Source organism: Catharus ustulatus, chromosome 25 (assembly GCF_009819885.2).
Source record: "Catharus ustulatus isolate bCatUst1 chromosome 25, bCatUst1.pri.v2, whole genome shotgun sequence".
NCBI lineage: Eukaryota > Metazoa > Chordata > Aves > Passeriformes > Turdidae > Catharus > Catharus ustulatus.
Window position 1 is genome coordinate 6,496,709 of NC_046245.1, and position 23,345 is coordinate 6,520,053.

The 23,345-nt window shown below is 50.3% G+C and overlaps 1 protein-coding gene across 1 annotated transcript in view; it reads right to left on the bottom strand.

The window, feature by feature from the left end:
• PKP1 (plakophilin 1) overlaps positions 1 to 21,912 on the bottom strand; it is a 44,194-nt gene extending 22,282 nt beyond the window's left edge. The window contains exons 1-3 of the mRNA XM_033080292.1: positions 21,711 to 21,912; positions 13,678 to 13,778; positions 1,990 to 2,411 (exon numbers count right to left, since the gene is read on the bottom strand). Of these exons, the coding sequence (XP_032936183.1) occupies positions 1,990 to 2,411; positions 13,678 to 13,778; positions 21,711 to 21,912 (725 nt within the window). The remainder of the gene's footprint in view (positions 1 to 1,989; positions 2,412 to 13,677; positions 13,779 to 21,710) is intronic.
• Between the last annotated feature and the right edge of the window lie 1,433 nt (positions 21,913 to 23,345).

Sequence of the window (23,345 nt, forward strand, 5' to 3'; positions counted from 1 at the left end):
GATTCACCCAGGGGACACAGCCCCAGCTGAGCCCACAATTCAAAGCCCAACTTCAAGCCTGACTTGGAGCCTGAGGTTTCCACAGCAGAACCAGTTCTGCCAGATGAGCCTGCCCCAAGCCAGGAGTGTGTAAATGGAGCCACTCCCAAACCAAGGGCAGCCAGAGCTGGAGAGGATCCCTCTCACAACAGCAGCTCTCCTCTCAGAAAATACCATCATTCTCCAAGTGACCTGTCCAAAGCTATGACCAAGCCCCATAAACATGGCTTTGGCCAGAGCCTGCCAAATTGCTCCAAATCTGTCCTCCCTAGGAGAAGGCAGCTGCAGCCCTGAGTTCAGGCATCCTGCCATCCTTCCCACTAAACTTTTCTGTTCTTCAGTTAGAAATTCCCTAGAACAAATCACTTCCAGTTTGTGTAACATCTCTGGTTCCTGTTCCAGAGGATTTAGGGAGCTGCTGACAGCAGCAAGCCAAGACCAGCAGTGCTCTGGGCTGGCCAGGGCTAATTGGAATGTGTCAAATGTAGAGTAACTGGGCACATGGGCAGCCAAGGGTTCATGATAATGTTCTAATGGGACAGTGATATTTCTTGGCATCTATGCTCTGGGACACACCCTCCTACTCAATCCCAAAGGAGTGAGGATTAGCCAGAGTAACCTGGGACATTCAGATGAGGAAAAGGGCATTGTTTGGCTCATGCTGCTGACAGAGAAGGGGATTTTCTCAGTATCATCATCATTCCTTGGAGCAATGGCTCAACAGTTTCAGGCCTTTGGTGGGAGTTGTGACAAAGTCTGTGAGCCCTAATAAACAGTCTCACACAACCTGTACTGGGAATTTTCTCTCTGGGACTAGGGACCACCAGGAAAGAGTCTGGAAGCTTTTAAGGGTCGTGTGACAAAATTCCCCTTCTGTCAGGGGGTTGTAAGAGCTTCTGGGCTGGTGCAGAGCAAGTCCTGCATGATAGTGCAGCAGCCCTAGGGACTCTTGTGGAAGCTGCAGCCCCTCCTTCTTCAGCTTTCACTGCAATGTTTTGCAGTTCAAAACATGCAAACCATGGTCTTCCAAGTCTTCCAAGACTATGGTTTGTGCAGACCAAGTCTCTCTCAAGACTGCAACTGAACATGGTTGGTGCTCCAGAGCTGGAGGTAGCACAGGGCATTGGGGTAGCATTCAGTCACCACCCAAACCAGGTGATGGTCAGTGGGAGCTCTGCTGCACTCACAGGTACATCCTTGGGAGGATCTGGGCTCACTGCTGTGTTTTACATGTCCTGTGCCTGTAGGCAACATCTGCAAGAAGGGATCTGAAGTTCAAACATGATACACTATCCTACCCTTATATATTTCCTACACCAAATGGGTCTGGAGGCTCTGGAAGGAATTGAACAGTTTCCACTGGCTCCTCTTTCCTGATTAGTCAGATTATTCCAATTAGGGTATTTATTTTAATTTATGACTCAGTTTTTTTCTGGAACCCAAATCAGACCTTTTTTGCAAATGAAGCAGGGGCTGGGTGGAGAAAAGAGAGGGAAACACCACTGCTTACTGGACTCTCAGCTCTGCTCTCAGTCAGACCCTCAGGAACTGACTCCTTCCAAGACAGGTTTTGTTTGGATAAGTTTTCTGCCAGACCGAAGCAAGAGGACAGCCAGGAGAGACATCCTGACTGCATACCAGGCCTTGAGCTCTTCACCTCCCCATCCTCATATCATTATGGGTCAATGCCCCCACAGACACTGAGGGATTGTGTTGCCCAATATCACAGAGGTACAGTGGAGATATCTGCACTGAACCAGCCCTATCAGTTCCCCTCCACAGCCCAGGAAATGAAAGAAAGCCCTTAAGAGTGACCCCTCTGACCCACTATCAGTGCTGCAGGATGCACTGTACGGGCTCTCCAGTGGCTCTAGGAAAGCCCAGGTGCCTGGCTCTGGTGGACAGAGCTCCCCAGTACTGTCCACACTCCCTCAGGGTCAGAGCACTTACTTGGAGCCGGACTGGGCCTGTCCATAGACCCCATCCTGCTTGCAGCTCATCATGGGCTGGGCATAGACCACGTCGGGCTTGTTGCTCGAGGGGCAGGACAGGGCTCGTGCTGGCATTTTTTTACTGGTCCTGCTGGTTCCCTGCTGGGTGCTGCAGGAGCTGTAGATGCTCTGGCGGTTGAGGGTGGTCTTGTGCTCGGCGCGGCTGCCGCCATGGGCCTTGCGCAGGGTCCCGCGGGGCGGCTCGCAGTACAGGTCGGGCTCGCTGCGGCTGCTCTTGATGTTCTGCACGAAGCAGTAGTCGCTGCCGGCCCGGGGGCTGCACAGGGCCTTGCCGTGGGCCCGGCTGGCCCAGCCCTCCATCTGGCTGTAGGAGCTGTAGCGCCGACTCTCCACGTCCCGCTTCAGCGTCCCGTTGTACAGCTGCCACACACCAAACAAACACAGTGGGTTAGGGCTGAGCTGCAGCTCTGCACCGCCGCACCCACCCTGGCCGGCTGCTACCGCTTTCCTGTGCCTCTCAAGCATTCTCGTGCCCAACATTTTTGGGGCATTATCCAACAGCAGCCCTTACAAAGGAGCCAAACCCCACCAGGATATCACGGACACTGAGGGATCAGGATGTGGGATCCAGGAGCTTTAAAGTAGAACTTGTTATAAGTACGTATTGTATTAGCGGCTTTTCGCAAATATGAAAATGAATGCTATGTGTATAATGTTGGAAAACTTTGCTGGATGAATATAGTTTCTTTTAGTTCTGCTATTAGCAAAACTAAGAAATAGTAGTATGATAAATATATTTTTTTCCTAGACTGTAACATAGTGATGTAAAAAGCTTTTTTTCATGTAACTAACTCGGAAAAGAGTAAAAAAAAAAATTCTTCACATTCTTTGATTATCCTATCTGAATAAAAACAGAGGTGACAAACACCAAAACTCCAAGGAAAAAATTTATTGATCTCCACTATCAAAGAGTACACCAACAAGAAGGAGTCACAAAGAAAAATTTTTTAAAAAGTAAAAATGTTGATTTACAGTTTAGAAGGGGTAGTTTTGGATAATGCATGAAAGGTCTATAAATATGCAACAAGTTACTGCATTTAACAAAATGTTTTCTAAGTCATGGTGTGCTCTTAGCAAAATGCCAAGCACCCGGCCATTGTGACCTTTTGCTTTATCGTGTCCTTTTGCTTTATTGTGTCTTACTGTCTTTTATTAAACTTTTTAGAATCTACCAAGAAACTAAACCTCATTTTCACACACTGAAAGCTGAAACGTGACCCTGGCAATAGAGAAAGTGCTTTATTCCCAACACACAGAGTCTAACTCACCCTGTAACTACAGGAGCTCACTGCACATCTCTCACTGTCATGGAGCTTGATGCCCCATTCTGACCTTTCAGCAGCGCCTGCATTTATTTTTAATTTCCTTATGCTCTTTTCTTCCCCTCCCAACTATTAGGTCCTTAGAAAAGGAGTAAAGGGAGTGAAAAATTAGTTAGAAGGGATTCTTGAATCAAACTGTGCCAAGAAACAAGTGGAGACAATGAATATCTGCTTATGAGTTACAAGGCGTGTAGTATCTGCTCACATAATGGGATGCTCTGGGAACAATGGGGAATGTGCAATAAAAACTGAGATGACTAAGAGAGGAAGCAAAAAAGAAAAGATAAAAGATGGTAAAATAAACCATCTACAATTAGCAAAACAAAAAGATGGCTTTAGCTGCCCTGCTGTCAGTTCAAAATGCCTTCACCACTTCATCAGAAGTCCTCCAGATTTGCATTAAGTTTGCCACACCAGGATTGAATTCAATCTTCTTCTGCAATGTTAAACCTTTGGGATGTCATTGCTGGCTTGTAGGAGCCTGCAGGGTTATGTCCAAATGAGAGACAACTCATTCAGATGTGCACTCCAGAAAGAAAAAGAAATTAAACTGTTTTAGTGCTGTTTGCCCCATGATGCTGAGTTTGTGCTCTGCATCCCCTCAGTAGTCTGGCAAGGAGATCTCCAAGACATACAGCAAACAGGGATAAAAAGAACTAAGGAATAAAATTTCCTGCCCCATTCCCCTTGGATTATACTGGGAAAATTCATCCATGGTGTCCTGTTGGATCAAACTGATTTTTTCTCATCCAACTCTAAGCAGCAGCACTTTGGCTGCCACCGTCTGCAAAGGGCACCCAAGGGTCCCTTTGGCTGGGAAAGAAAAGTCAACACTGGCTCCTAATAATTTTCATGGAATTGTGAAATGCCTGTGCGTAGTGTAATAGTTCATGTCGCTGAAAAAAATTCCACATTTTCTAATCTCGAGAAATTGGAATCCTCTGCCAACTCACCCCAAGTTCCTCAGCTCTGCTCTAACTCTATCCCAGCCCCAGCACACTCAGCATCATTCCTCCCTCCAACACTCTGCAGAATTGTCATTATGTTAATTAATTAAGCCAAATATTTCCATTAACAAACTGATCTTCAGGAATGCAGGGAATCCTTTCGGTTGTGTCTCAGAGAGCTGCAGAGGTAACGGCTGGAACCCTTCCCAAGGGGCTCCCTGGCACCATCGGGGTGGGACTAAGCCCTTTAGTCCAGCTCTGTTGATGCCTGGATCACCGTTATTTGAGTAGTTTTCAGACTTTCAGATGCAGGTGCATCTACACAGGTGAATTGCTGCAAGGAGGCAAAAGGGGAGCAGATTCTCTCTGTGTCTTCTCCAGAGGACACAGAACAAACCCAGTGCTGAGTGGGGCAGGGGCAGGTTCAGAGCCTCCTGCAGAGCTCCTGAGGTTTGGAAGGACAGATTGCAGGTGAAAAGAGCCAGGGTGAGGCACATCAGAGTAGAATGTGATGAATCTTAGGGGCTCTCTGGCAGTGGGACAAGCCCTCTCCTGCCCAGGATAAAATCCAGGATGGCCACATACACAGACTCCCCTCATCCCAGGTTTGCTTGGGGATGCAGCACACATGCAGCAACAGCAGTAACCTTCCATGAAGTCATGATCAAGCATATATGCCAGGTGATACCATCCTCATTTCAATTCATTTCCATGGGTTCAGAAACCCTGGGGACCATGAGAGATGGACAGGGCTGCGGTGGGCAGGTGCAGGGTGGACTTTGTGCTCAGTGGAGCTGCCAGCAGTGGCTGCAGGACAGACAGCAGCTTGTTAGATGCTGGTTTTCTTTATGAGTCAGTTGAAGCTGGGATTATTCTGTAGGGCTGTCAGAAGCTTGGCAGAGCTGTGGAGCCCCTGGGCATCTGCTGAAACTGACTCAGGGAAGCCTGGAAGAGGAACTTGTTGTTTATCTAAAGCTGAGATTTACTCTGCAGTGCACTCACTGAGGGGAGTGGGGAGTGCATCTCTGTTTACTGAGACAGAATCATGGGTTCTGGATTTCCTGCTGGGTTTTAGAGTGACTGCAGCATTGTCCTCCTCCTTGGCAGCCCCAAGATGGGTGAAGCTGTTTGCAAAGACACCTTTCTGCAACACAGGAGCCCTGGGCTGCAAGTCCGAGCAGGTCCCGGCAGGGCGGGGGAGCCTTTTGCAAACTCATGGGAAAATCGTTCCCGTGTGATGTGAAGCTCATTACCAAAGGCAGTCCACGACTTTTATTGCTGATTCTACCAAATGCTTGGCTGATTTTAATCTCTTTCAAGTGGCACGAACCTAATTGGTATCTCAGAATTCTTTTTGCAGCAGGAACCTGATCCAATGGCCCCAAATTGATGAGGATTCTCCTGCCAGCTCGAGCAGACCTCAGACCTTGCCAGAGAGTCTGTGAATCCCTGCACGGTTGGGGCTGACCCTTCCTGCTTCTGGCAAAGTGCCCGGTCTGTGTCTTAGAGCAGCTTCCCTGCACTAAAACGTAAATCCCTGTCTTGGATGCTGACCCAGCTAAGCCAGAGACCATCACTTGTAGCACTGGAGCAAATGTGGCCAGGAGAACGGAGTTCCCTGAAGCCATCAGTGAGACAGGATGCTCAGCAAGGAAGAAGGGAAGCACTCTGTGTCTGGAGAGATGCTGTCTCTAAGGGAAGGTGATGCTGTCACACAGTCTGTGGTTTAAAGAGCCACCTGACAACATCTCCCAACTTCTGGGTGCAGGGAGCTCTCTCTGTACAGAAGAGCAGCAGTAAAAGGAAAGAATCAATCTCTGCCCTTCAGAACTCATCAGTGCCCAGGTTTCCTAATGCTGCGAACTGCATCTGCCTACTGCCCATGGGTGTGTGCATGGTGCGCCATCCACACCTCTACCCTTTAGGAGTGTGGGGAAATGCTGGGAAAGACCAGGAAGTCCCTCAAAGCGGAGTGGAGACAGAAGGCAGTAATTGTCTCTGCACTGCAGGATCTGGGAAGCATTTTGATGGGGTCAGGCTGTCACTGAGGCTTCTCCCCATGGGAGCTGAGAAGTCGTAGCAGCTTTGAAGGTGTCTCTGTCCATCACACAACTCCTTAGCAATGTGCACTGGCAGCCCAGAAAATCATCCATGTCCTGGGCTGATCCCCCAGCGTGGGCTGCAGGGAGGGAGAGGATTCTCCCATCTACTCTGCACTTGAGACACCACACCTGGAATATTCTGCACAGTTCTGGTGCTCCAAACATAAGGAGGACATGGAACTATTGGAGCAAGTCCAGAGGAAGCCACCAAGCTGATAAGGGGACTGGAGCACCTCCCCAGGGCAGACAGGTTGGGGCAGCTGGAAATGTTCAGCCTGGAGAAAAGAAGGTTGAGTGGAGACCTCACAGCATCTTCCAGGATCTGAAGGGGCTACAGGGAAGATAGAGAGGGATCCTTCATCAGAAACTGGAGTCACTGGAGTGACAAGACAAGGGGAATGGCTTCAAACTGCCAGAGGGCAGGGTTAAATGGGATTTTGGGGAGAAATTCTTCCCTGTGGAGAAGCCCTGGCACAGGATGCCCAGAGAAGCTGTGGCTGCCCCATCCCTGGAAGTGCCCAAGGCCAGGTTGGACAGGGCTTGGAGTGACCTGGGCTAGTGGAAGGGGGTGGAATGAGATGATCTGTAGGGTCCCTTCCAACCCAAACCCTTCTCTGATCCTATGATTCTTATTCCAGCCATTCCACCAGGCCCTGGCGGTCCCCTGTGGCTTTAGGATGCAGAAGGATGCTCAGGTGCAGCCAGGCCGCTTGACATTCTGAATTTTAGCCTGAACTTCTCTTCACTGTGAAATGAGTCTGTCCGTGTGAGGGCAGGCCTCAGGAGCTGTTCACTCACATCAGACAGGGAAAGCAGGGAGGGAGGAAAGGTACTGGAGATGAGCACTGGTGGCACTGGTGCTCCTGTCAGGCCCAGGGAGGAAATGCTCCCCTCCCTAGCAGCAGCACAGACCTGCCTTTACATTAATCAGCATTTGTGGATCTCCAGTTCTCAGCCTGCAGTATGTTCTAGGAACAACAAGTGGAATATCCAACATATGAGACAGGTAAACAAACATCTTTAACCTCTTATTTCAGCTGGAATAAAACTGGTTCTAGAGAGAACGTCAAAATGGCATTTTCCCAGCTCTCAGCCATGAGTTATTTTCTGTTTTTTTCTCCCATAAACCCTTTTTCTCAGGAGGAAAAGTCTCCATCCTCCCCCTACTTTCCAGAGAAGCAGAAGCAGAGAGCAAGGTGCACCAGCCCAGGAATGGCGCCTGGATCCAGCTCTGCCTTCCCACGTCAGAGCCCTCCCAGAGAACTGGGTGGTTCTGATTCTGCATCTGAGGACGCCATCAGTTCATTACCTGCCTGGATTTTTTTTCCCTTGCAATTTGTTTGTTTCTAGAGCAGCAGACAGAGAAGTGAGGGCTCCGTATAAACACGTCAGGAGCAGGTTTCTCCCAGGCTGGAGGGCAAAGCACAGGAGATGCAACCGGAGCAGGTCCCACCCTGAGTGCTGGGTGGGGAGAGCTCCTCACGCTCCTTGCGAAATCCTGCTCCCTCCATGGCAGGGAGTAAAATTGCAAAACCAGCAAATACATTGTTTATCTATTTCTGAAATGCTCCTTCCCATCTCTCCCAGGAGCTGCCTTTCCCTATGATTTTTCATCTCTTTTTTTTCATTCAGCTGAGATAGTTAGGTCTTGCTGGTTCCATTGGTACTGGCCAAGGAAGGCAATGTCCAACTTGCTGTTCCAAAGCCTAAAGCCTTGTGCAAACCTCCCTGGGACACCAGGCTCTGACCAAGCAATGACGTGCAGTGACTCTAAACCTCTGTTTTCTCTGGCAAGATTATCCAAACCACTGTCTTTCTGCGTTTGTTTAAGCTTGGATGTATCGTCACAACAAACAACAAATTTTGACCTGAAATCCTTATTGGAACAAAGCTCCCACTGACAATGAGATGTTTTGTCCAAAGAGGCAAAGGCAGGCAAGTGATCACCTCTTATTCAGGTAATGCTCTTGGGAGAGAAAGCTCTGACTCTTCCTCCCACAGAGGATTTTTGGTTAAAAATATTCTGACAGTCTCTGGTGCAAAGGGATCAGCGGTGTGTGTTTCTCATTAGTGCCATAACGGATGTAATTACTATAGGTATCTGCTTTAATCCAGCACCACCAGGCCAGCCAAATATTCCTTGGTCTGGGAGCAAGGCTGCTCCCAGAGGTATTGTTAAAGTAACACCTGGGTCCCCGCTGGAAGAGAGACACTGAGAGGCTGGAGCTTGTCCAGGGAAGGGAACGGAGCTGGGGAAGGGGCTGGAGCACCAGGAGCAGCTGAGGGAGCCTGAGGGGCTCTGCCTGGAGAAAAGGAGACTCAGAGGAGACCTGGCTCTGCACAACTCCCTGACAAGAGGGGACAGCTGGGGGAGGTCAGGTTCTCCTCCCAGGGAACAGGAACAGGACAGGAGGAAACAGGATCAAGTTGTGCCAGCGGAGGTTCAGGTTGGACATCAGGAGGAATTTCTTCATGGAAACAATTGTTAAACATGGGAACGGTCTGCCAGGGCAGCACCGGAGTCCCTGGAGGTGGTCAAGAAATGACTGGACCTGGCACTCAGTGATCAGTCAAAGGTTGGACACAATAATCTCCGAGACCTTTTCCAATCTCAGTGATCCTGTGATTCTGTGAAAGCCTCAGCTCAGCTCTGTGGGGATAAGGATCTGATGGACACAGGACACATCTGAGATTCCTTCCCCAGCACATCCAGGGTTTGCTCATCCTCTCTGGGGACAGTGCTGGGGGGACACACTGTGGACACATCCACATAATGTGGCAGATGTCCTCCTTGTGGAAGCAGCATGGAAAGCCAGGAAGGTTCTGTACCTTGTCCTGGTCCTGCCTCATCTTGGTGATGCTGTGGGACCCGGGAATGCCCCAACTCCCTGCCAGCAATGGACCTGCCAACCCAGCATACCCAGGCAAGAGCAGGGTAGAACTGAACCTCAGAGGTCTTTGTTGGTGGCACCCCACGCGCTGCCCTCCGTGTGTTTGGGATTTGGTGGTGCCACTCCAAAGCTGTGCCTGTAGTTGGGCTGAGCACCAAGGTCCCTACAACCCATGGACCACCTGAGTGCAGCTGTGGCTTTGCAACAATGCTGGAGAGATTCCATTTTGCTGTGAACTGAGCTGGCAGAGACAAGGGTGTGGCTCATGCTGAGGCTTCTGCCATGACTGCATTGCTCCAGATGCCCAGTCCAGCTTCCTTAACCCTCCCCTGGGTTTGTCTGTGTAAATGGTGGCCACCACTGACCCTCCTATGGGACCTGAGATGTTGCTCACACCAGGACACAGTTCCTGAGGCTGAAGGGCTTTGGGAACTGCTGGCCACTCACAGCTCACAGTGGCAGTAGGGAGACAAATATCTCTAAGGCTCCACAGCACCTGGGTTGAGGTATCACCCTGACCCAGAAGGGTTTGCAGTCTCGGATTCTCCCATTACTGCATCCCAGTGTGGTCTTTGAGCAAAGGAATTCCCAAAGGGTCAGCATCCTTGAGGGCTGTGCCAGTCCCTGACACACGAGCCAAGGAAATGCTGCAGCCAAGAGCAAATCCACTGCCCTCCAAGTGCCTCCAAGGTTCTGGAGTGGCTCCACTGGCTCAGTGTTCCTTGCACTGGCAGTGAGAAGGTGCTCACTGGAGACAGTGATGCTGCAAATGAGGCACCCCACAAGGGGATTTCACAGAAAATAATCTGTAATAATAGGTGAATAAAAGAGTTTAATCCAAAGTGTTAGAAACAAAGAATCATGGAATCATTGAATTGGAAAAGCCTTTAAGATCAAAGAATCCAGTCCTGAATCCAGCACTCCCACATTCACCCTAAACCATGTCCTCAAGAGCCACATCCACAAGTTTTTGAACACTCCCAGAGCTGGGGACTCCACCACTGCCCTGGGTAGCCTGTTCCAAACTGAGCGATCCAGAAAGAGCTCTTCCTCCAGATCCATCATTTTTCTTACTCTAATATCAGTCTCACAAGATTGGGAAGAAAACACAGAAGTGAAAAGTTTGACGTTTCTAGCAAGACACAAAACAAAACAAAAAGAGGAAGTCAGGGACAGCAGCTTTTAAGAGCTGTGGGTGGGACAGGACACCTTTAGTGTCACCATCTGAGGAAGTGCCTTAGATTAGGGCACTCCAAGAGCAGTGTCTCAGGTGGAGGTGCTGTGGAGCAACACCCTGGACATGGATTCACCACTGCACCTTTTTAACTCTGGGGGACTAGGAGTCAGTCTTTCCCATCAATATTATACTGTGCCACTTCCCTGAAGTATCTGAGTTTGCTTGTGCATCTCAAGACTTCGCCACTTTTCACACATTCACAGCACCAGCTCCAGCTGGAAATAAATCCAGCAATTTTGCCTTCAAAAATAGGTATGCTTTATCTTTGGTTTCATGTCTTACAATCCAGGAATTACAAACCAGGAAACATTTTTTAGGAAGCCTAGAACCTGCACAGACTTCATACAGGTCTGTAGACAAAAGCTGGAGTTATCCCAAGCTGGAGGCTGGTGGTGGCTGTGTGGAACCTTTAATACTATCTGGATGAAGCAGAACAGAGGAGGCTGCTCAGTGTGGCTGGGGAGTCTGCTGAGCTTGTTAAGCACATTTAGACTTGAGGTTATATGTTCCAAAGTGTCAGTGGCACCTGGGACTGCTTGCCCCTGAGTGCAGTCATCTCCCTGTGCACTCATCTCCCTGCTACATCCAGCTCCAGTGGTAGGAGATAGGGATCCAGGGGGGCTGATTCATCCTGACCTGACAGATTTCACAGATAAAGGACATGAATCACTGCCCCTACCTCTGTCTTTGTTGGCCAGGGGAGCAGTCAGACAACTTGTCAGGATTAAATGGCTGATTCACAGATAGACTCGGGTAAGACAAATTTTATTGTGAATCCTTCACAGGTCCCAGTCCTTTTTGATAAAGTAACCCAGATCCTGAAGACTTTTATCAAAATATTTAGAATTAAAGACTTGCATGACACTTAAATTTGGAGAAAGATCTTCCCTCCTCAGTAAGTGCAGAGGAGTCTCTCAGAGAACAGAAAGAGCTGCCTAAATCCCTGGTGAGCCTGAAGGGATTGAACTGTTGTGTCCGTGGGACTCTGGTGTCTAACAGAGGTCCTGACATTCATCACCTTCACCACCACCTTCCAGCTTTCCCCAGAACACTGACACTGCTGACAGAAACCCCTGGCAGCCAGTGGCATTCCCACCTACCCAGCATTTGTCCAGCTGCCACAATGATTGAGAACAAGATCAGGAATTAACAACAGGAAACAATAACCCTCACACCAGCAACAGGAGCTGCAGTAGCACCTTACCAGGTGGAATGGCTGAAAGAGAGCAATTTTGCTTGGACAAAGCACAACAAACTCCTTTCAGGAATCACAATAGGCAAACAGCAACATATCATCAAAACAAAACATTTGACTTGTGAAGCTCAGATGCTCCACCTCTGCCTTGGGAGTGACCTCAGTTGCACTTTTCTGGTGGCTACAAAAACCCTGCCTGGTTACCATGGCTAGACCCTCTGTGGGGCTCCACCACTGTCTTAGGGACAGAGACAGGACACCTGGATGAATGGACCTGTGCTCTGACCCATCACAGAATCCCAGAGTCCCAGAATGGGACTTAGGTTGAAAACCCTTAATGGGGTTTGGGTTGGAAGGGACCTCAAAGCCCATCCAGTTCCAACCCCTGCCATGAGCAGGGACACCTTCCACTATCCCAGGTTGCTCCAAACCCTGTCCAGCCTGGCCTTGGACACTTCCAAGCATTGGGTAGCCACAGCTGTTCTGGGCAACCTGTGCCAGGGCCTCACCACCCTCACAGGGAAGAATTCCTTCTATCTCTCACAGGGAAGAATATTCCATCTAACCCTGCCCTATGACAGTGGAAAGCCATTTCCCCTTGTCCTGTCACTCCATCCCTTGAAAATAATCTCTCTTCATCTGTCCTGTAGCGCCTTCAGGTACTGCAAAGGTTACAGTATGGTCACCCCAAAGCTTCTCTTCTCTGAGCTGAACAATCCCAAATCTCCCAGTCTTCCCTCACAGCAGAATTCTCTGTCCCCCTGATCAACTTGGTGCCTCCTCTGAACACACTTTTCCCTTCTGGGGACAGAAGCATCCCCGGATGGGATTTAACCAGCACAGGAAAAGACACTGAAATGGGCCAACAGGCTGGAAATAAACATTTCAAAGACACTCCAGTGCTCCCAGTTTTCCTATGGAACACCCAGTGATGCAAACTCAGCAAGTGACACCACTGCCTTGAAGCCATCATGCTACGATAAGGCCATTAGGGAAGACCCAGATAAATCCTTCTGAAGCTGAGAAATGCTGGTGTTCTGAACAGGCAGGGGATCTGGCAACCGCTGTCTGTGTGCTTGGAGCCACCAAAACCTTTCCTGGTTCAAGCCTTTGATGGCTGACACACAGTTGCTTCACAGTCCTAGGGTTGTTGAAAGGAGCCCTTTGCTTTTCTCATATTCAAATCCTAGATCTGTGAATTGCTCCTTTCTACTTCAGAGCTGATAAAAAGCAGGGAAGAGCAGAACACAGGCCTGAAGTGGAGGGGCAGCGCAAGCACAAGTTGTCCCAGTGGACTGTGGAAAGGTTTGGAGCGATACCCTGTATACCAGAGGTCTGTCACCAAGGACCAGGAGCTCTGTGGGATATCCAAACTCATTCTGCACAAAGACAGCTATCATCTCACCTGTGCTTTTTCTGGAAATTTGCAATATTTTTTTTTAATCACTGTGGAAGAACTGCACCCCTTTTTTTGCAAGTACAGAGAATATCTGAGAAGGGTCTGCTGTAGCACTGAGGTTGGGAACAACAGCACAGTTCTAATGCAAATCCCCTGATCCACATTCCCCAGTCACACTCATGTCATTCACAGCTATGTTTTGGTGCACAGGAACAAAGATGGGAACTCCTGGATGTGCTTGAATTGAGCTGTGATAGTCTGAACCCAGTCCTGATCCCTTAGGCCACTTCCAAACTCTCATGCCATCAGATATCAAGCCACAAATCCAAACTAAATCTTGTCCACCCTAAAATCCCCACATGAAACAGCTGTGGAGCCCTCGACCCTCCTTGTCCACTGCATTGAATCCCTTTCAGGATCCCTCTCGGGTGAGTTTCTGAAGCACTGTGACCTCCCTACATGACTGTGAGAGGTTCTTCCTGCCCAGGTCACCTCAGACTATGCCAAAATTCCCAGATCAAGGAGTGTCTTACCGGGTATCCCCAGTTGCTGTTCCCTGTCTGGGTTTTGGTGTAGTAGCTGCCCCGGGATGTCCCGTAGCCATAACCATCAGCTAAACCATCGTACATGGAACCTGTAAATGGAAAAGGCATGGTCAGCACGAGAAAGCATTCCCAGGAGAAACCATTCCCAGCAGAAAAGATTCCAGCAGGCCCCTTTCAGAGCACAAAGCTCTTTTTTAACAGCAAATTTAGTTATGGGAAAGTGACAGGAACATAGGGAATACAGGCAGCAAGGGGAGCCCTTGCCACTGCTAGGAGCTCCAGCCCTCACACCACACACCCCCTAAACCACCCCAAGGTTTGCAGCACACAAGACCAAGTGCCATAAAACCCAAAGCAGAGGAGGAGAAAGGGTCAAAGATGGGGCCAGTGTCTGACATCACGGAATCCCAGAATCCCAGAATCCCAGAATGTTTTGGATTGGATCTTAAAGCTCATCCATTTTCACCCCTGCCATGGACAGGGACACCTTCCACTATCCCAGGCTGCTCTGTGCTCCATCCAACCTGGCCTTGGACACGTCCAGAGATCCAGAGGCAGCTGCAGCTTCTCTGGGCATCCTGTGCCAGGGCCTCTCCATCCTCACAAGGAACAATTCCTTCCCACTGTCCCATCTAACCGTGCCCTCCAGCAGAAGGAAGCAATTCCCCCTTGTTCTGTCCCTCCAGGCCCTTGTAAATAATCTCTCTTCATGTTTCCTGTCAGTTCCTTCAGGTACTAGAAGGCCACAATTAGGTCACCCCAAAGTTTCTCTTCTCTAGGACTGAACAATCCCAGTTTCTCAGCCTTTCCTCGCAGGTGAGGAGTTCCTTTCCTCTGATCAACTTGGTGGCCTCCGAGTTGTTGTATGAGGGGAACCTGATGATATTTTGTGCTACATGTCTGGGAATGTCTGGCCATGGAAGACTTGTAGTAAACACAGTTTCCCTTTCTGAAGGCAAAACCTACCCCTGACCCTTTCACCAGTCCACTCCATGTCTGAATCCCACCAATCCCATCAGCATAAGCATCCTGAGGAAGGCTTGCTAAATCAATCAGTGGTCACTAACAAACACCATGGATAAAGGATGATCCAGTCTATTTAACACCTGGGGATCTAAAACATTCAAAACATACAAACACCTCATTGCACTCTTTGAATTCCAATCTCATCTCTAAAAGATCTTTGTGTGTCTATACTTTCTTTTCCTGAAAATGTACAGAGCCACATCATTATTTTTGGGATGCTGAAGGGATAATTTAGGCTGGATTTCAGGTATGTTTTTAAAGAATCAAACATATTGGATCAGGAGGAACTCATCAGCCATTTTTCCTATTTCTCCTATTTCCTATTTCTCAGTGCTTTAACCAGAGTTTGGATTTACCTACCCCAGCCCTTCCAAGAGCTCTCCCAGCAGTCTCTGGCACTGCAACCTTTGGATCCCTCCTAAAAGTTCATCACTACAAGACAAATGAAGTTAAATCATTCGCTTTCCACAATGGAATTCCCTTAACCCTCTTTGGATGGGTCGAAAACAATCTAGCGTGATTTCAGTTTCATTTTCAGAAGTGCTCAATAATTGTGGCATCCCAGGTCCCGTTATGAGGAAGTGCAAACTCTACACTCCAATTAACTTCCAGGGGAAGCTCTGAATGTCTAACAAAGTACAAAATCAGGACTTACCTGTCCTAACTTATGCACCTAAACTGGTAGGTAATGTCAGAAATATCCTAATCTCTGTGATTGTTTGATAAGACTCATCTCTGAGATAAACTGGATAAGCTCGACCACAAAGGCCCTGGAGTCACTCAGGTCTCCTCCAGCCACTGATCCTTGGAATAAACCTTATTTATTGCCCTGCCTGAGGCACCCAGAACCTGTTATGGTGATTTGGTTTGTGGCTAAAAATTCTTGCATTTTCTCAGGAAGATGATTCCTGTGGACGTGGTGTAAATAATGAGATTTGCTTTCTATTGTCAGCAGGACTGCACCTGGAGAACATCCCTGGATGGAGAACAAGCAACAGCCAGGTTGGCTCCCAGCCCTGCAGCTGTGCAGGAAACCACAGAAGCTCCTTTTCCGTAGTCTGGAGACTCAGTGGGTCCTGCTCCTCATCCCAATCTCCCCAACCCTGAGTGCCTCATGCACATTAAGTTGCACAGCAGAACAAGGCAAGCAAGTGGCCATGGAAATGCAACAGGAGATTCTCATGTCCTTCACCTGGTACTCCCTCTGCACCCTGGGATTACCCTTCAACTCCACATCAGGACATTAGTGACGGGCCTCAGCAGCAGCAAGGCAGTGCTGGAGTGGTGAGTTTGGGCCAGGTCATTCCCCAGACACAGAGTTATCTGATAACCATAATTCTGAGCATGAAGATAAAGCCATTCCATGATAATTTCCTGGGAATTCCTTCTTCAAATCAGCCTCTCATTCTCTGTAAACATCATGTAACTGCAGATGTGAGCACCTGGAACATTTTCCTGAGTGAGTAGCTGTAAAAAGGGGTTCTGTGCCTGACTTACAGGTCCCCTGACCAGTCCTGACTGGAGACCACACTTTTCCTTTCAGGATCTGGTCCTGCCATGCTCTCCAGACTTTGGGGTTAGAGCAAGGAGACATTTAGAACAAGCCAGTTTAGGCACATCTGTAACTCTCTTCAAAAATTCACCACTATGTGGCCAAATTGAGGAGATCAGGCAGTTGGTTCAAGTTTATGTTCTCCAGCGGTGGAGGGGTTGCCTTCACCTCCCAGAACTTGTACATAAGATCTTATAAACACATAATTACACAGAACCTCAAATGTTCAAGGCATTTTGAAGTCACCCTGCTAGTTGGAGAAGATGCTTCTCCTGCCACCACTCAACTGGGATTTATTGCTTGGAGAGCTCAGTCTTGAAGCCAGGAAGAACCTGGGGATTTTCTGGTGGAGGTGGCTGAAGAAAACTTGATCCTTGTTTGTGCAGGTTTGGACACTTCTCTGCTTGGTTCATCTTGACAGATAGCTGGGAGCTGTATGCCCAGCCCTCAGGGACAGGAAGGAGATTCCTCTTTTCAAACATTTCAAGAATAAAGACCACAAAATCTGGTCACAGGTTTTTGGAATTTGGGATAAACCCAGGATAAATCACATAAAACCATTTGAGCCAGGGTGGAAATGCTCTTAGTGAGAAATGTCCCCATTGTGCTTTTTTCTAGCCATGTCCACAGATCTGTGTCCCAGATTCTGTCACCCAAGCAGCTGTTTAGGTCCCTGTAGGGCCTCTGTGCACTTGGGCAAATGCAGAGCCAATTCAAACCACAGTACTCAGAGTAGATAACTCAGAACCATGGATTCACAGAACCACTGAGCTTGGAAAAGAGTCCAAAGAGATCAAAGAGTCCAACCACTCCCCCATCACCGTCATATTCACCACTAACCCATGTCCCAAATGCCACATCCACACATCTCTTGAACACTTCCAGGGATGGTGACCCCACAGCTGCCCTGGGCAGTTGTGCCGGGGCCTGACCACCTTTTCCATGAAGAAATTTTTCCCCATATCCAACCTGAACCTCCCCTGGCACAGCTTGAGGTAATTTCCTCTGGTCCTGCCCCTTGTTCCCTCGGAGCAGAGCCTGACCTCCCCCAGCAGCACCCTCCTGTCAGGGAGCTGGGCAGAGCCAGAAGGTCCCCCCAAGCCTCCTTTTCTTCAGGATGAGCCCCCGCAGCTCCCTCAGCTTTTCCTCATGACAGAGGACTCTCAAGAGCTGAGACAGAGCTGGAAAGATGTGGTAGACCCACACAGGTGAGGTACAGCCTCTCAGTGACCATGTGGGCAGAAAACAAATCTGAAGGCTGCTCAGATTCCCCCCTCTCCAAATTATCATTTCCTCATGACATCTCCTTTAAAACTTCAAAATTTCTTTTACCTTCAATGGGACAATCCATGAGAATAAAATCAATTACAGCAGACAAGAAGTGCAAGACCTTGCAGAGCACCTCTGTGAGCCCCCCTGCACTGCTCCCACTGCCATCATCTCCTTTTTCATCCCTGTTATCCATTATTGCAGAGCAAAATGAGGCTGCCATCGAACCCAGTGTAGCTGATCTTGATGAGTTATTTCCTTTTCTCAAAGGCAATTCTCCTCTCTTGCAGCTGGCACAGCTGGCAGGAGGAGAACTGAGTTCAAAGTGCCGTTTTCCCAAGCCAGCTGGACACACAGAGCCAATGTGGAGATTGTGGAAAAGAATGTCTGTTAATAAATATTAATCTGTGGCAGGGAAAGGCAAGACAGGAACCAGTCACTCGCAGTGCAGGCTTGGCAAGTTAAATCATAAACTATGCACGGCTTTAAACAATAAGGATGATTAAACATAGGAAAAACACAGGGAGAGCAGAGGCCTGTGGGAGGCACAAAGCAAAGCCTGGGTGCCTTCTAGGAGAGAAGTGTCAGTGAAATCCCAGACACTGAGATTCCTGCAGGAATGACAAAACTCCAGTTCTGCCTTCTGGCCTATGAGCTAATGGACTTGGGGATTTTTTTGTATCCCAATAATCTAAGGTTTGTGGAAGAGTGGAGCCTTTCACTGGGGGAAGTAACAGAAGTCTTAAAGACTTTTTATTCCCCAAATCCCTCTTCCCTTCACATCAGAGTCCTGATCCCCACCAATGCCAGGTGGGGTCCCATCAGGCCTTAGTTGAATTACTCTTCTCTTAGCCAGTCAGCACAGAAACTTCTCAGCTCAGCCACAGGAGAGTTGGATCTGACACTCATTGGTTGTGTCTCCTCAGTGACAAATCACTGGCAGAACTTTTCCTTTAGCCAGAGGACTTTGTAGAGCAGAGCTAATGGCTACAAGGAGCTGGTCCGGCTTGGCCTGGCCTTTTCCTCTGCCATGCCACTGAAATTAATTTTCCCTGGAAATGGGCATTATTCACAAACTCAGGGGGAGCCATCTAGTTTGGTACTGCCATGGGGAGAAGGACAGATAAGGCCTAGAGCAGAGCCCACAGACCCAAACCCCCAAGGAAGAGAAATCCCACAGAGCCCACAGAGCCCACAGATCCCAGACTCCACAGCCTCCCTTGGGAACAGCCGTAGCTGCTGTGCTGAGCCAAGGCCCCACTGGGTTCAGGAGTATTCTGCTGGCAGCAGGTTTCTGTTCACTGTCCCACCCCAGTGCACACCAGTTTGGCCACCTTGTCCTGGGGGACACCAGATCTCCAAAGTGGCCATAACACCTTGACCTGCTGGACTCCAAATCACCAACTAACTGATTTATGGCTCCATCAATCCTTGGGATAGTGAGGGAGTGTGTGCCAACCCCCTTAAGGGAACTCCAGTGATGGGACACAAGACCCCACCCTCCTGTGTGCATGAGGGTGTGTGCATGTCCCTGTTTCCCATTCTACACACACCAGGACATGGTTCCTGCAGCTGGGGGAAGCTCTGGGCCCTGCTCCAGCTCCAGCTCAAACCACAGCTCCAAACACAGCAACAAATCTGGACCTGGCCCAACACCTGCCCAGCCCCACTCTGGGACTGCCTGGGAGCAGAGGGAACAAAGCACTTGTAAGGGGGTTTTAGGAATTCCCCAGCTTGTGCTGCCTCTGAGGAGCATCTCTGAGAAATCCCAGGAAATGTAGGGAGCTGAAGTTGGATGAGGGTTTGGACAGGCAGAACCCACGTTTAACAAAACCGCACAGCTGCTGTGGTTCTGGAGACCTCTCCCTGGTCCCACACTAGCTCCGTTCCCAGGAAGAAGTCTCTGACCCAGCATGGACAGAGTAAAATATAACGAAAGAAGCTCTTTTCTCCCGTGGGGGAATTCCAAGGTTTATTTCTTTATGGTTTCCAGGAGGGCAAAGAGGGTGAGGTCAGAGGACAGAGGTCTTTTCTAGGGTCAAGGAGGGCGGACATTGGATCTCTGACAGCTAAGCATGGCCAGAGGGGAGGGGGGTCAAACCACAGGACATTTATAGGGGTCAAGGAATCTACCATTTTCAACACATCTAGGATAGTGAATTACAACACATAACCTCTTTGTAGAAAAAAAATAATTTTTCTCATTGGGGCTACCCACCTGATTTTTGGGAAGAGCAGTAAAACCCAACATCTGAAAGATGAGCCTGACCCACTCCAACACAAACCAGGAGACAACCCTGGGAACAAACAGCAACTTCTCACCCTTCTGGGATTCCATCCAGGAATGCACTGGGATGAATCAGCCCCCAGGACCATTGCTGGCCAACCACCCCTGGCAGGAAGGAGGGGAGGGGGGCCTTGGGCCCTGTGCTTGGAGGCAGATCCTGGGAGTGGGATGTGAGTCAGCTTCCCTGGGACAGAAACCAGAGCTGCACATCTCCACGCAATTCCCATTCCCAGACATTCCCCAAAATGTCTGGAGGAGGGGTTTAGCTTGTTGAGCAGAAACAGGCAGTTTGGGAATGTGCTATTTTTTTTCCTCCAGAGGTTTCACCTGGGATCCTCTCCAAGCAGGATAATCCCTCTCTGCCTCGCTTCCTTCCCACCTCTGGATCCCTCTGCCCACTTCCCTCTCCATCCAGAGTCCCTCAGCTCACTCTGCTGTGTATTTTATTTTGTCACTGTAACACCTTAAGCAATAAACCCTCCGGAGGTGGGAGGAGATTCCCATCTTCCACTTTGGTGGCAGAGGAAAGCTCTCCCTGCCCCGGCCCATCCTCACCTTTTGGAGTCTCTGTCCACAAAAACAGAGGAAACAGGGATTTATTCCTGGCACAGCCCCCCTGCCCTTGCTCTGGAGCTGCTCCATTCCCTCTCTTCCAGCAACTGCAATTCCCAGGGCAGGGATGGCTCCTGTGGCAGCACCACCTCCACACTTCCCCCAGCAGCCTACAGCCACCCAGTTTCTCTCGCTAATCCAGCCCCAAACATGCCTCTGGACCATGGCACCTCACCAGCACAGGATTCAGCTTAACACTGCAGCTTGGAGGAACTGCTGGACAAGGCACAGCTCACAAAGGAGGTATCAGAGCTTGGCCCAGCTCACCCAGGCACTCCAAACTCGGCTATGGCCCCCAAAGCCTCAGGATTTCCTCTCCCTGGTGGATTCAGCCAGTCCAGAGCTCTCTGTGGCTGCTGGAAAAAGCACCTCCAAGAGCCAAGAGGTTTTGCACAGAGGTTGTCACAACCCTCTGTGTTTGCAGCTTCCAGCTGGGGAAAGCTGGGCTTTACCTACAGATCAGCTTTCTCCAGACACAAGGATGGCAAAGAGGACCATTTGCCAAGCCTTGATGCAAAGAGGAGGGGGTTCCAGCAGGACACCTGGCTGCAGGACTCAGCTGATTGCTTGTTTCTGCGGCACACTCTCACTGCACAGAGGTGGAACAGCCGCCCGGACCCCAAAGTGGAGGGGGCTGTGAAACACTCCTATCAACCAACACCAGGGACACTTCTCCCAACTCATCTCCTTCCCACCTCTCCCACCAGGGGTCCCAGAGACTCCACACTTCTCAGTCTGCAAATGGGAGAAGTGTTGGGAGTTCCAGAGGCAAATCCCAAGCCTGGGTTTGTGTCCTGTGTGTGGGCACAGCCTCCTGCTCTGCACCCGCCCAGCACTCAGGAAGGCAGCAAAGCCCCAGTCCATGGCAGGGTGGAGGAGGAGCACTGTCAGCTTTGCCCATCCACAGGAGGGGGTGGCGGGGAATTCCAGCCATGGGGGCACTTGCAGAGGAAGGATTTGCAAAACCAGACAGCTACTCCAGCTTTAGAGCCAGGGGAAAATTGGTTATAGCACCATACTGAAATGTTCAAGCACCTCAGGGATGTGGGGCAGAGCAGCACTCCCAGGGATCAGCTCCAGCCAGGAAGGAGCTGATGCACCCAGCTCTGTGTCCTGTCCTAAACCCTTCCATCCAGCGCAGGAGATCTTGGCACCATCTGCCTGAGGTGACCCAGGAGAGAAGCAAAGCAATCTGTCCCCCCTCCACAAACCCCACCAAAGCACCCCAGAGCACCAGCCCTGCCCCGGAGGGCCCCCCTCGCTGCAGGACTTTACCTCGGTTCGAGTGGCCCACACTTGACGACACTGATGACTTTTGCTTCTGTCTCTTGACCGTCATCATCACCTGCTCCTGGACCCGCTGCTTGCCCGTGCCCTTGGTTTTCAGCTTGTGGTCCGAGGGCAGGGCCAGCGTGGAGCTGGCCTGGTCCTGGAAGCACTCGTAGGCCAGCGCTGTTTTCAGTGGGGAGTGCAGCATGGCTGGAGATGGCAGGCACAGGGGCTGCACTTCACTCACACGGACAACACGAGGCACCGAACACTGTCTGTGCTGGGCTTAGTCCCCCAAACCCCTCCTTGCCATACGTCCCCTGACCCAGGGTGTCTCAGGGCTGCTGCTCGCAGCTCGGCTCCCCGGCGTGTGAGCAGTCACACCCTCTGCCAGACTGGATATACAGCCCTGCCCGCACACACCCACGCGCTCCCCGCCAGCCCCGGCACCCCCAGCTGCTGCAGGGCAGCTCCCGGCCCCGAGCCTGCCCCCAGCCCCTGCCCAGCCCCTCGGGGCCAGGTTCGCGTGGGGCTGACAGTGGGCAGTGGGCAGTGGGCAGTGGGCAGTGGGCAGTGGGCGAGGTGGGGGGGCTCGAGGGCTGGGCATGGACATCGTCCAGAGAAGGGTCGGGGTGAGGCTCTGTGGGTCTGGGCAGGAAATGGTGCTCCCTGGCTGCCAGGGGGCTGGAGCATCTCCCCCACGGCTCCTCCTGTGTTCCAGTATTTCCCTCAGCCCAAACTGAATCAACCCCAGTCTCAGTGCCAAGAGATAGCCCTGCCTGTAGGAGCAACACTGCCCACAGCATCTATTCAGATCCCAACTCTGCCAGCACAGGTTGCAAATCCACCCTCCAAGCTCAGAACGCAGGATTCCTGCAGAACACCTGCTCCAGGGTCAGGGAGGGTCCTGACGAAGTTCCCTGGAAAGTCAGGGACCGCTCCCCAGAGAGTGTCCCACTTGTCTGAGGGACAGGCCTATGGAGAAATCAGGGCACTGTTGAGGAGATCTTTGCACACAGCTTGGGGTAACAGGGAGGAAAAGAGGACATTTAGCAAGGAGATAAAATGGCTGTGCAAGAAATGACGTGCCAGGCTATGAATGGGAGCAGAGAGTTCTCCTTCTGCCAAGCCACACTGCAACTGGTTTGCAGAGAACTGAGCACCTCGCTGCTGGTGTGACCAGTTTCAGGTCACAGCAAGTGCTGACAAAGCTCCTGCCAAGCCACAGGAGGCTGATACAGGAGAAGAGGAACAGTCCCTATCAGAAGGGAGGCTGAGGAGAGGGTACCCAGGGTAGAGGCTTCCTGGGTGCTCCAGAACCAGGACCTGGGTGCTTGTGCCAACACTCAGAGGAGCAGAGCCCTTTGTGCTGCCAGATGGATTAACAAGAGCAGCATCAGAAAGCACAGGGTAGGCTCCTGGGAAAGATGAGCTTTGCACACTGTCCTTTCCCATGCTCCTCCCATGAAACCCAGGAGCAGAAAACCAGATACTGTCAATAAGACACAGGAGCAGAGCAACTGGAGGATATTTATTTGCCCTTTGGTCTCCTCTCCCCACCTTTCTTGACACCTGACCAAAGGATGTAGATGCTTTACTACGCTCCATCACTCAGCCTGCTGGAGTTTTCAGACTATGCCC